General features: G+C 41.7%; 1 protein-coding gene across 2 annotated transcripts; it reads right to left on the reverse strand.

The window, feature by feature from the left end:
• Positions 1-1,228: 1,228 nt before the first annotated feature.
• Positions 1,229-11,556, reverse strand: kif3b (kinesin family member 3B). Of its 2 annotated transcripts, none has more exons than XM_035382646.1 (9): positions 11,388-11,556; positions 8,165-9,662; positions 7,835-7,936; positions 7,424-7,546; positions 7,205-7,323; positions 6,848-6,964; positions 5,246-5,351; positions 4,806-5,014; positions 1,229-4,432 (listed from the first exon to the last, which is right to left on the reverse strand). In XM_035382646.1, the coding sequence occupies exons 2-9, from the start codon at positions 9,587-9,589 to the stop codon at positions 4,324-4,326; spliced, it is 2,310 nt and encodes a 769-aa protein (XP_035238537.1). In that variant the 5' UTR covers positions 9,590-9,662; positions 11,388-11,556; the 3' UTR covers positions 1,229-4,323. The 2 variants fall into 2 exon arrangements, with proteins under 2 accessions (XP_035238537.1, XP_035238538.1); XM_035382647.1 differs by lacking the exon at positions 11,388-11,556 and adding an exon at positions 10,091-10,163.
• Between the last annotated feature and the right edge of the window lie 391 nt (positions 11,557-11,947).

The following is an 11,947-nucleotide window of genomic DNA, read 5'->3' on the forward strand; positions in this document are numbered from 1 at the left end:
TATAACTAGATTGTCACACTCAAAAAATACTGCAATACTCAAATCTAGACTACGTTTCTGAATCCCCTAAAGAAAGAAATGGTATATTTGTTTTTAGCACTAGCTTCTTAGACCATTGCTTTGAAATTGCGTGCCATCTTTGTACTATATCCTTGGAGTAAAATCTGTTTTGTGTTTCTGGTGTGCACCCATATCCTCTAATGTAGCTAACTACGGATCTGCTCTGCTTGTCCTTTCCACAACCCATTTCAGCACTTGCACATTTACAGTGAAATAATGCTTTTCTTGAGACTCTGAACCATCCCAGGATATCTTTAAAACAATAAAGATTATGCATTACAAGGCAGCTGGAATTTAAAATAAAATGTATGCGTCTTTGGGTTACACACAAAATTTGTGTTACTCCGAGGTCTGGGTATTTAATACAGGCAGAGATTTCAAGCTAGTTAACTTCTTGGAATACAAGCAAATCAACACAAAAATCAGACGGGGGAAAATAATGTATAGTGTCACGACATGACCCAAAAATAAGCTCAGCTTCACAAGAAAACACCTCCTTTCAATGAACTGTCAGGCGTGTGCCACTGAACATATTTCACATTGACAAACTTTATGTACATTACTGCCACCTGCCTGCCACAGATTATATTGCACTACATGAATGCAGCAATGCCTCATAAATTGTATGCAGCTTATCACTGCATACCAGTGGTTGCAATAGCAATTGGTGCTTAGTTGTAAAATATGTATTCAACACAATACTTCATCTGCTGTTGTATCCAGATGATAGCTTTGCACATACACTGTGCAAGTTTCAAAATATTTGTGGGTGGAAACTAGTTTGAATCTTTATGAGTGTAACCCCTGGACAAAATAAAAAATGATGTATTTCAGTGGACACCTCAACTTGAAAATAAAATCCTTTGTAATCTGAGAGAACTTGCCTGGTTTTTTGTCCAGAACACACTAGCTCCAGCAGTTGAAATCATTAATAATATTGACTCAATTTCACAGTCAGGTGTGTTGTTTATACTTTTTGATTTGCACACAGCCTTGTTCAGGGCAAGTGTATCCCATTTAGGTTCATTTTGAATCCATCAGTGTTCAGCTGCAGGACTGCACAATATCTACCTCAAACTATGTAAGCACAAACGTAAACAAATACACCTTTTACTAACAACATTTTAAAGCCCATTATTTGTCTTGACAGTAACCTTCATTAACGTCATTCTTTGATATTTTTCTTTAATTCAGAAAAAAGGTAAAAAGACAGACATTTCATACACGGTGACAGAATCATTGTGGATAATCTCACTCTGCCTCCTCCCTGTCACTCACACGCACAACCACAGACTGTATGTTCAGTGGATATAACAAGCCAGGACAAAGTGTTACAGTAGCATTTGAAAATATACTAGTTTAACATGGTTACTCATTTATATTGTTTCATGAACTTGTGTAATCATGCCATAGCATTGTTCATCATAGGCCAGGGTTCATCATTTAACACAAGTTAAACATTTATTTACCAGTTAATTATATTATTGTTGCTAAATAATCATGCTGTGGGGGGGATTTCTCCATATATTTTGAACAACATTTTGCCACCAAGTGCACACACACACACACACACACATACACACACACAGTACTGATCCAATCTAACTGTTGGAAGTGTTCATTCACAACCTTCCTTGTTAGGGCAGCTCAAGGACAATATCATACAACAGTCAGTTCAAGCATTTGAGTACCATCCTAAAATATCTGGTACACTTTTTAAAGTAAAGCTATGTGAAATAAAAAGACAATGTTTCATATTGCGAGCATTTATAAAATATTTCTGAAATTCAAAATATACACAAAATAATTTTACATAACTTTAAATTATATAAATTCCAAATAAATTCTATTCCAAGAGAAAACTACAATAAAAAAGTAGATGCCATATAAAAGATAAACTTGGGGAGGAGTTAAGACTTAAAATTTCAAGTGTTTTCTAGAATTTTATTTTTATTTCTTTTTTTATCCATTGTTTTAATACAACGGTAAAATTAATTCAGGATAATCTATTGGTAACTTCTTATAAACATTTACACTGTACCTTACTGGAGGAATATTAACGTATAGTAGCAGCAAGCAGTGGCACTACCCTAGAGGGTAAGAAGGTTTAGAGGCAGCATTACAAAAATGCACGAGTCAACTGGGCTTTATACATATCCAAGAACCAAGCCCCAGGCAAAAAAATCTAAATAAAAAATGAAATTATAAAATAAATCTAAACAAATCTATTTTTCATGTTTAGGGGGTCTCTTTAACACAGGCAAGCCACAACAGCCAGTTGTGGGGAGTGTTGGATGACATTGTCACATCACAGTGAAAGCACAAAGCCAAAATCAGACGTCAATCAGCCACCTGACTGTTGGTCCCGTGTCAGGGTAGGATCAGCTAAATGTGTGCGTTGTTCATTTGTTTTCTGTGTGGTAACTCATTTGCGTGCCTTGAGAAACCAGGTCATTTCATCTGTTTAAAAAAAAACTATAAATAACCAAGATTTATGATTTCACAAATAATCTTTTTGTCAGGAAATGCAATAATCCAAAAATGTAAGATGTAATAAGCCATGCCAATACAGACTATGGGTGCCACAAACTGATGCTGAGGCAAATCACCCTTCCTTCACTTTAAAATATCTTGGGAGCCATGCAATCAGCTATTCCAGCATTATTGTTATTATTACGATATACTTGATGCAACGACGATACAAGAAAAAAAAAAGTTGTAATTCGAATGTGTAATACTTTGAGAGTCACTTTCAGAGACAGCGTAATATAATGGACACTTAAATGAGGGCAAATTTTTGGATGCACAAGTTTATTGACAGCATAAATGGTGTAGTGTTGCCATTTAGAGACAACATGTTTTTGATCTTTTTTGTTTCTCTCTCTCCCCCCACATGATTATAGCAAGCTGATCAGCTGTTAAACAGAGCTGACAACAGGTGCAGATTTTTAACTGAAGTGAGCTGGGGATTCACAAGGAGTGGACGCATATAGCAGATGATTCCCTTGGAAGTACAGCCATAGGCAGAAGAGGAACCATGGCTGACAGGGCATGTACAATCAGTAGCCAACCTAGTTTGGTGAGCTGCAATTCGGCTATGTTTCATAATTCAATTGTAGCAGCAAAGATTTTTTTACTTTATGCATACGCAATGAAGCAAGCTGTGTTTATTTTTACCGTTTTTTCACGTTTTGCTTTTGTTCACAATTTCAAGGTTTCACAGGCATCTCAAATATGTAGGATCCATGATTCCAGTGATAAAACTGTAGCCTTAACTATTTCCTCCCGTTTCTTTCCATTGTGACCTCCTGACATTACCAAGCTTACTGCATGGTGACCTGAGGGCCAGGGATGAGTCTAAGGCAACCAGAAGTCTGGATGTACGCAGTGGAGTTATTCTGACCCACAACTGCCCAGAAAGTGCTCTAGTTCTCCTGAATCTACAGTTTTGGGTGGTAAAACACACCTATACAAAGGGTGCTCTGCAGTTCACCACACAGATGAACGTTCACCCTACGATTTCTCATGACAGTTTGACTCGTGTTGAGAACAAAAAAAACTGGAATTCAGATTTGAAGGAGTTGAATGGAAACCCCCATGCAAGCACACATACTCCTTTTCCTCAAATGGAAAAATAACTTGAAACCCACAGAAAAACAAAATGCAGAGCCACATATCTAAATGTGTGCGGGGCTACCATGTATAATAAAGCAGCTCCTGCCCTGAATGCTGCCACTTTCCTCATCAAGAGAAAATTACTTCAGCATACTTCAAAGAACCTCAGGGGATGAAGATGGACAAATTCAGGGTGCTGTCTGTTTACTGGGGACAAGACCATGTTCCGTTCTTTGCGAATAAGAACACAGAATGGCAAAATTAAGATTCAGATGGTATAAAAGCAGACAGTGCAGGAGAGCAGATGACATCCGAATTGCAGAACAGCAGACAAGACACTTGGTCTACGTTGTCTGTGACACCAATTAGGAGAGAGAACAACTGTAAATGCAGTTTTGGGAGTTGTTTTTTTAAACCAGAATATTAGCCATATTTAATGTCAGTTGTATTTAGTCACTGTGGTCCATGGAAACATGTTTAGGAGGTAAAATAAGTAATGGCCACAAGATGAAAAGCTGGAGGTTCCTCTTACACTGTGAGAGTCGGCTGCACTGTTCACTAAATTGTAGTGCGCATACCAGCACGTCTTCTCCCACGCTGTCCAGCACACCTTCCACCGACTCGTCCAGAGACCAGAGGGCCAGGGCTTCACTTGGGGACAAGCCCACGGGACTGTGGGTAGAGGGGGTGTCCTGAGCTGGAAGGGCTTGTTGCAGAGGTTGGGGTGCTCACCTTTTTTCCAGTCTTAGGCCGGCCACTGGGTTGAGGTAAAAATAAAAAATAAAAAACTGCGTGCTGAATGAATTCTACCAGCGATACCATTAGCTCACTCTAGAGACAGACAAATGAAAGTATGAACTGAAAGCAGAAACAACGAGCCTATGAACAGTCTAGTGTATTTCTAGGCTGCTTTCTCAGTTCTGCATTAACCTAACTATCTTAGAAACTTTGATTTGTGTTAGGCTAACTTCATTAACCTTCATGAAATGAAATTGCAATTCATACTTCGTAAAATGAAATATTTTGAGTGGCTTTACTCAAATAAAGGCAGCGGGTTTCCTCCCATCTTTTGAATAAGCTGAACTTATTGCGTTTTACAGTGAAGTAGGTACTGCTGCTGGGCATCTCACCTGGACTTTGGCTTTTTGGTGGCGCCGACAATGGCACCTGGGGGGATGGGGAGGCTACTGTGGAAGTTAGAGGCGTCCACCTGGATCTCGTCCTCATCTCGCAGGGCGTCTTCCAACGCCGCGGCTACTTTGGGTGCAATGACGGGCTCCTCATACTCCTTGGTAGTCCTTGTAGGCAGGTCCAGTTCCAGGAGTAGGATGTTCTCAGCCTGGAGAAATGAGACAGGAGAGGGACTTTAACAGCTCTATAGACAGCATTATGAGTGAGACACGATGAAATCCAAACAGGGAGGACAGTAGCTCAAGGACAGCAGCAAAGATGGAGAAAAAGATAGGTACTACATGAAGAACTGTAACAGTTCAGTGTATCTCTTCTAAACAGAGGGAAAAGATGACCAGAGTACCACGGCTAATGTTAATTGGGGCTGGTGAAGGCATACCCTGTATCTCACATCCGGTCGCATCATCATGTTTGAACGGGCATGCTGGCTCAGGGGCCGCTTGTAGCCTATAGCAGACACAGGCCGAGTCATCATCTGCTGGTCACTGAAAAAAGAGGATGAGAAAAGATATGGGAACAGATAGGTCAGATCTGATTGACTATGGATGCTTTCAGTATCTAGCCTTGATTCTAGTCTTTTGATTGCCTTTGGAGTGTTATTGGTGTCAATGTGAGAACCAGAGTTGTGCCATTGAAGTCAAGAAAGCCATTATTAGGCTGAGAATTTAGAAAACACAGTCAAGAGACACAGTCCAAACCTAAGGTTTACCAAAATCAACTATTTGGAACATTATTAAGAATAAAGAAAGCAGTCATGAGCTCAGCAATTACAAAGGCTTGAGGCTACACTGCAAGATGCAAACCATTTAGCCACAAAAACAGGATGGCCAGTATACAGTCTGCAACAAATTACCCAAAAGAGCTGGAACAAGGTCTGGTGGACAGAAGAGGCCAAGATTCACTTGTATCAGGGTGATGGCAAGAGCAAAGCGTGGAGGCCAAAACGAACTGTCCAAGATACTAGTTCACTTGTCTTCATTGATGATGTAACTGCTGGTAGTAACAGCAGAATGAATTCTGAAGTATACAGAAGCATCTCATCTGCTCAAGCTCAACCAAATGCCTCCAAACTCATTGGCGGTGCTTCATTCCACAGCAAGACAATGATCCCAAACATACTGCTAAAGCAACAAAGGAGTTTTTCAAAGCCATAAACACAAAAAATTATTGACTGGCTACGTCATTCACCGAACTGAACTTGAATGTAATTTGCTGAAGAGAAAACTTGAGGTAACTAGCCCACAACAACAAGCAGGAGCTGAAGATGGCTGTCGTACAGGCTCTCAGAAGACCCCACCAGTAGAATGCACTCTCTGGATATGCAGTAACTGTCTGTCTGTCTGATCCTACTCTTTCTCTCTTCTGAAATGAATGCTGTTCTCTACCTGAAAACTGCCTGCAGCTATTGATTGGAAGGGAATAGGGATATTAGCAATAGTAAGTTGAAACAAACGTCCTTACTCTATCATTGCAATCTTAAAATTTTGACTCAACCATCTAAAATTCTTACCAGACTTGCTTTCCTGACCTGCCGATTTGCTGGCAAAAGATTCAAAAATGGGAGTTGCTGGCATGAAATGATTTAGCGCTTGTTATTTAACTAGCTGGCTAGCTAGTCACCCAGCTAGCAAGCAAGCTTGCCATTCACACTAGCAAGCTAATCAGGGACCTATAGTTGGCTAGCAAGCCATCAGATGAAGAGCATGATAAACTGATGTCTTCCTTTTTTCTTCTTCTGCTGCTAATACAATAAACATTTTTTCTCCCACTAGAATGCCATGGCTTGCCGCCAGTAAGTGACCAGCTAGTTCACTGGAATCCGCCTGTCGGAAAAGAACCTAGCAACAGGAGTTGACCACATATATATATTTTTTTTTTTTTTTACACACTCCATCTACATACATATATAAATAAAGCAAGCTTTCTTCTGAGCTAACCTAAAGCCAACACAATGGGCACAGGAAGCGGACTCGATCCTTACTCCTCAAGGCGGGTAATGGGTCGTAGCTTCCAGTGGTCATCCTCCTCATCCAAGAATGTTCGATTCATTATTTTGTTTTTCTCCTCCATTGGAATGAAGTTCTCAATGATAAGGTGCCTACAATACAAACAATGGCATTACATACCAATGCTGGATTTTAATGGGGTGGGCAAGGACAATTTAATACAATAAATCCTGACTGAATCCAGTCAGTGCTGACGAAACACAGCAAAGCTTCAGACATGCATTATGATTATGTCAGGCTGAGCAAGGACAGAGCAGTCACAGTCTATACGATTCTAAAGAATAATGAACGGGGCATGGGGGGTGGGGGGTGGGGGGTGGGGGGCTTTGTACTTGAGTTTAAGTTCCCGGGTCAGCTCGTTCTGCGTCTGCTCCAGCTCCTGCCTCTCCTTGATGTGCATCTCCTGGACATCGTGGATCTCTGCTTTCACAGCCTGCAGTTTAGCAAACAGCTGGAGGGCAGGAGAAAAGGGGAATAAAAGGAGGGGTTAATGAGTAGCATCCTGACCGCAACATGATCACTCGCAAGCTCAATCATGTAAGCACACACACCTTTTTCAGTTTTTTGGTTTTAATGTCCACTTCCTGCTGGAGGGAGCTATAAGTCTCCTTCAGCTCCAGTGTCTCCTCGTCCCGGGACTCCATCTGCTGCTGCATCTCCCGCTCCCTGCGTTTCTGTGCAGGCATGGAGAAGATGGGAGGGTGGAAAAAGGTCATCAGCTGGTGAATACTAATATACACCTCCCTTTGTAGTTAAGATTAAGAAGCATAAAGGATATATGAACTAACAGACAGACATATGTTCTCAAATATTTTTTTCTGTTCTCAGACAATCCACACCTACAGCCATGTCCCCCCTTTAAACTGTCCTATTACCCAACACTGAATGATGAAAATGGACATGTCCATAGGTCACACAGTATCCATTTTTTCCCTGTCAAGTTTTTCTTTATTCCATCATACCTGTTCAGCAATTTCCTGTCGTTTCTGTTCCAGTATCTTCTGCTGTTCATTGGTGTGATCGACAATGTTTTTTCCTCCAACGAGAAGCTTGCTCTCCATGGCCTAGTGCATAAAAAGAAGGAAGAGGAAGACAAAGTACTGAGATTCATGCATACAGTAAACACTCAGTGAACATATCAAACATCACAATAGGAATCTGAAGTACAAGAATGATGTGGACAATGAGCACTGTCACTTCAGAGGTGACTACCTAAAGAAAATTAAGTAATATATAACCAGCAAATATTATGCATATGATGATAAGATGATACCTGTAAGCAACTGCTTTACCTTGACTTTGGCAGCCAGCATTTCCCCAGCCTCCCGTTCCCTCTTGAGGTCATCCATCTTCTTTTCCTTCTCCCTCAGCAGCTTCAGTTTCTCCTCTGCCACCAGGCTGTGATCCTCCATGATGGCCTTCCTCTCCTTCTCCAGCTTTTCCTGCTGCTCCCGCCAATAATCCGCATCCTCCTTCTCATCTCCCTCTGCCTGTTCATCGCCATCACCTTCCTCTTCGCCATCCTCGTCTCCCTCCGCCAGCTCGTCCCCACCTTCCCCGGGCCTCCGTTTTCTCCCCTTACTTTGACTCCTCTTTCCTGAGCGTTTCTCGAGCTGCTCCTTTAGGCGGGCAATCTCCTCTTGGAACTCCCGGAGGAGAGCATCCTTGGGGTCCTCATTGACACGGGGCTTGTTCTTGATGTTTTTTGCTCGGTTTGAATAACGCAGGGTAGTCAGCGTCTCCTCCACATTATATGAGGCAGGGCCTATGTTGGCCACCATTACAGTCCTGGCATTGCCACCTAAGGAGTCCTGCAGGAGTCGAGTAAGCTTTGAGTCTCGGTAGGGGATATGGGTGCTCTTTCCATCCACGAGTGCAGAGATGACATTGCCAAGAGCAGAGAGGGACAGGTTAATTTTGGTGGCCTCCTTCAGACGTTCCCCCTGGGCCCCAGTTTTAGATTGTCTTTCGCTACCTGCCAGGTCAACCAGGTTAAGCTTGCCTACCCGTATGTGGTTCTCCCCATCCAGGCCCAGCTCACTGCACTCAATGGTGATGACGAAAATGGCATGGGAGCGGGAGCTGTGCTCATTCATGTTTGTTGATCCGACCGACCGGTTCTGGTTCCCAACATTCATGACATGCTCAATCTCCTTTACACTCTTGGTGACAAAGGAGGACAGATCCTTGACATACACGCCAGTGTCAGGCCTTTCCTTCAACTCCAGCCGCCTGGCCTGATCCTTGGAGAGCAGGTCTCTGATCTCTTCCTGGTAGATCTCCAAGTACGATGCTCTCACCAGGTATTGCTGGTTCTGAGAGCGAGATATGTGCGTGAAAATATGCTCAAAGGAGTTGGGGATTACGCCTCTCCTCTCCGGATCATTGCGCACACCTTCCATGGTGTAGGTCTTTCCAGTGCCCGTCTGACCGTATGCGAAAATGGTGCCATTGAACCCCAGCAAGACAGAATCCACCAGTGGCCTGAAGGTTTCATCGTAAAGATCTACCTGCTTTGAGTTTGAGTCATAAACCGAGTCAAAGGTGAACACCTTAGGGTGCTCATGGGCTGTACCCCGAGGGTTCTTCACAGCCACCTGTCCCAGCTTCACATCCACAGACACTACTCTCCCAAAGTTAGCCGCCTTCTCTTTTTCATTCATAGGTCTGCAGCGCACAACCACTTTCACAGACTCTGAGCTCTTGCTTTTAGACATTGTGAGTGTTTTACACTGCTTAGCTCTGTTTTATGTGCTGCTTATATTCACACTGTTGTATTCCCATCAAAGCCTAAAAATAAACATACAAATAATTGAATTACTTACATGTTGTTACTGAAATTCAATTGTAACAATGACAGGTGCCATTCTGAAACAGAGTCAATGCATTTAACAGTATGTTAGCCTTCCTGAGCCTAAAGCAAGACAAAGAGGACCAAATATGAACGCATACACTGCCACGCTGAAATGAGCTGAAATACGACTGTAAAGCAAAGTCTGAGCCAGCTAATTATTTAACAAACCAGTATACTAATCTGACTTACGTTAAACCAAATTTATCAGCATTAACTAGCGCTTTCAACCAGGCGGTGGAACGAACTAGCCATCTGCAACAGCATCACTAACGTCGTGAATTTAATCCTTTGAAAATTAGGTTTATCGAAATGTTGTTTTCAAAATTCTAAGTCAGTGTCCTCGAGCTCCATTGCTTTGAATTACCAGCAGTGATTGTTACATCATCATTACAATGTTCATGTAAGGAAATTCCAATCACACGTGTGATCTTATGCCAGAATGAAATCTCCATTCGCTTGTTGGCAACATCATACCGAACGGTATCCAACTAGCTAGTCTGGTCTTGATCAAGTTGTTAGCTACCTCCCTGTCAGCTGATAACTGGGAGCTAAATTTTTAAACGTCCACGACTGCTTCAAAACTGATTAAACAGCGTCTAATCAAACTGAATCGTTGTCGTTTAGAATAAGTGCCATGTCACGTAGGTAAGCATATTGCTCACGGATGGTTAGTCATCTCCGGGTAATTATCAAGTTAGTGCACCTTTCTGCACACTGAGAAATTTCTGTGCTATGCTATAGACCAGCAGTAATCGAGCTTCGTCAACGTTTAGCACAGCTATTCCTTGTATGGGAAAGAGTAGCAAACATAACCTCACACAAAACTTGTTAAATTTATCACGAGCTGGAAAGCTAACGAACAATCGCTATGTGCACATCCAGCTAAGTTTAGCCACTTAACGTTTGTTTGTCAACGTTAGACATAGCAACCGTTATTGACACACGGTAACGTTAAACACACAATAAACATAAGTTTTTGAAATGCAACCAGCTAACGTTAACAATATAGCAAGTTTGATAGCTGGAAATAGCTTATTAGCAACCGAGTAATAGAGTAGCGAAGTTGGCTCGCGATCATATCAAGCAAAAATTATCGAAATGGCTAGCATTTATTGCACTCGGGTTTTCAATCAACGCCAATGTTTGCCCAATTAATTTTTGGTGGTATGAGCTATCTCCGATACAACGCTGGCTAGCAAATCTATCTGCTATTCATCTAGCTAGCCTATGTGGCCACGATTGTCATTTAGCTTGCAACCTTCAGCTAAATTGTTTTATTAAACATTAAACAAACTGTGGGTAACTAACTTTAGGAGTAGAACAGTAACTCGCTACAAACTAAGTTTTTAAAGGCTGGTTTACAAAGAATCAAAGAGAAGCAGTTAGGTGATATAAACAATCTGGACAGTCTCTATTTCTCTGTAACCTTGTATGGGCGGCCTAGCAACGGCAAAAACAAATCCCTTTCAAGATGGAATTTGGGTGAACAACGTTAGCTAGCTAGGTGTCTAGTGCTAGCTAACAAGGTAGCTGGCTAACTAGCTAGTGCAAGCTCATTTGCATCCGTTGTCTGAATCTCTAAAACCACACAGCACAGTGAATAAGAATAATGGAATATCGTACCATGAAATCTGAAAAATACTTGTGAATAATACACTTACCTGAATAAGACATATCTAGCTAGGTTCTATCAGCACCAGACTGCCCGGCTCCGTCGTCAGCCATTACTACACCGAGCTTCATCCCTGCTGTAGTTACTGTATCCCGGATGGAATAGACAGGCGAGCTGGGGCCAGCTAAATCATTCTGGAGAGTCAACATTGAACAGCAGAGCCAGGAGCGAATAGCAGAGAGCATAAACTGCTACGGTGCGCGTCACTTAATCCGTGCAGATTCATTCAAGCACTGTTAAAAATGTGCACGTACATGTATTATGCATTAATGTATTAATACATTAGTTGGGTACGATGGAAGGAGTAATTTTATTAAAAGTGTAACTTTTATTTCTAGTATTCAAAATGATTTGGTTCTGACCGCAAACTAGGTGCACATATATATAACTTATATACAGCAGGGGTGCACAACTCAGTTCCACGTTTTGGATTTTGTTCCAACCAATTACCTTAGTTTTAGTTTTATGACAGTTCCATAAATTACTACACTGGTGCACTACTGTACTTGAGCACAGTAGAATATTTATGATTCATCAGGAGTCTTGAGG

The sequence above is a fragment of the Anguilla anguilla genome, chromosome 11 (assembly GCF_013347855.1).
Source record: "Anguilla anguilla isolate fAngAng1 chromosome 11, fAngAng1.pri, whole genome shotgun sequence".
NCBI classification, from domain to species: domain Eukaryota; kingdom Metazoa; phylum Chordata; class Actinopteri; order Anguilliformes; family Anguillidae; genus Anguilla; species Anguilla anguilla.

Excerpts from the sequence above, each read along its gene's own strand:
- kif3b (XM_035382646.1), bottom strand. The coding sequence starts at position 9,589 with ATGTCTAAAAGCAAGAGCTCAGAGTCTGTGAAAGTGGTTGTGCGCTGC. Across the intron at positions 7,324-7,423 it reads AAACCAAAAAACTGAAAAAG|CTGTTTGCTAAACTGCAGGC; the intron begins GTGTGTGTGCTT and ends CCTGCCCTCCAG. Across the intron at positions 6,965-7,204 it reads ACCCGGGAACTTAAACTCAA|GCACCTTATCATTGAGAACT; the intron begins GTACAAAGCCCC and ends TTTGTATTGTAG.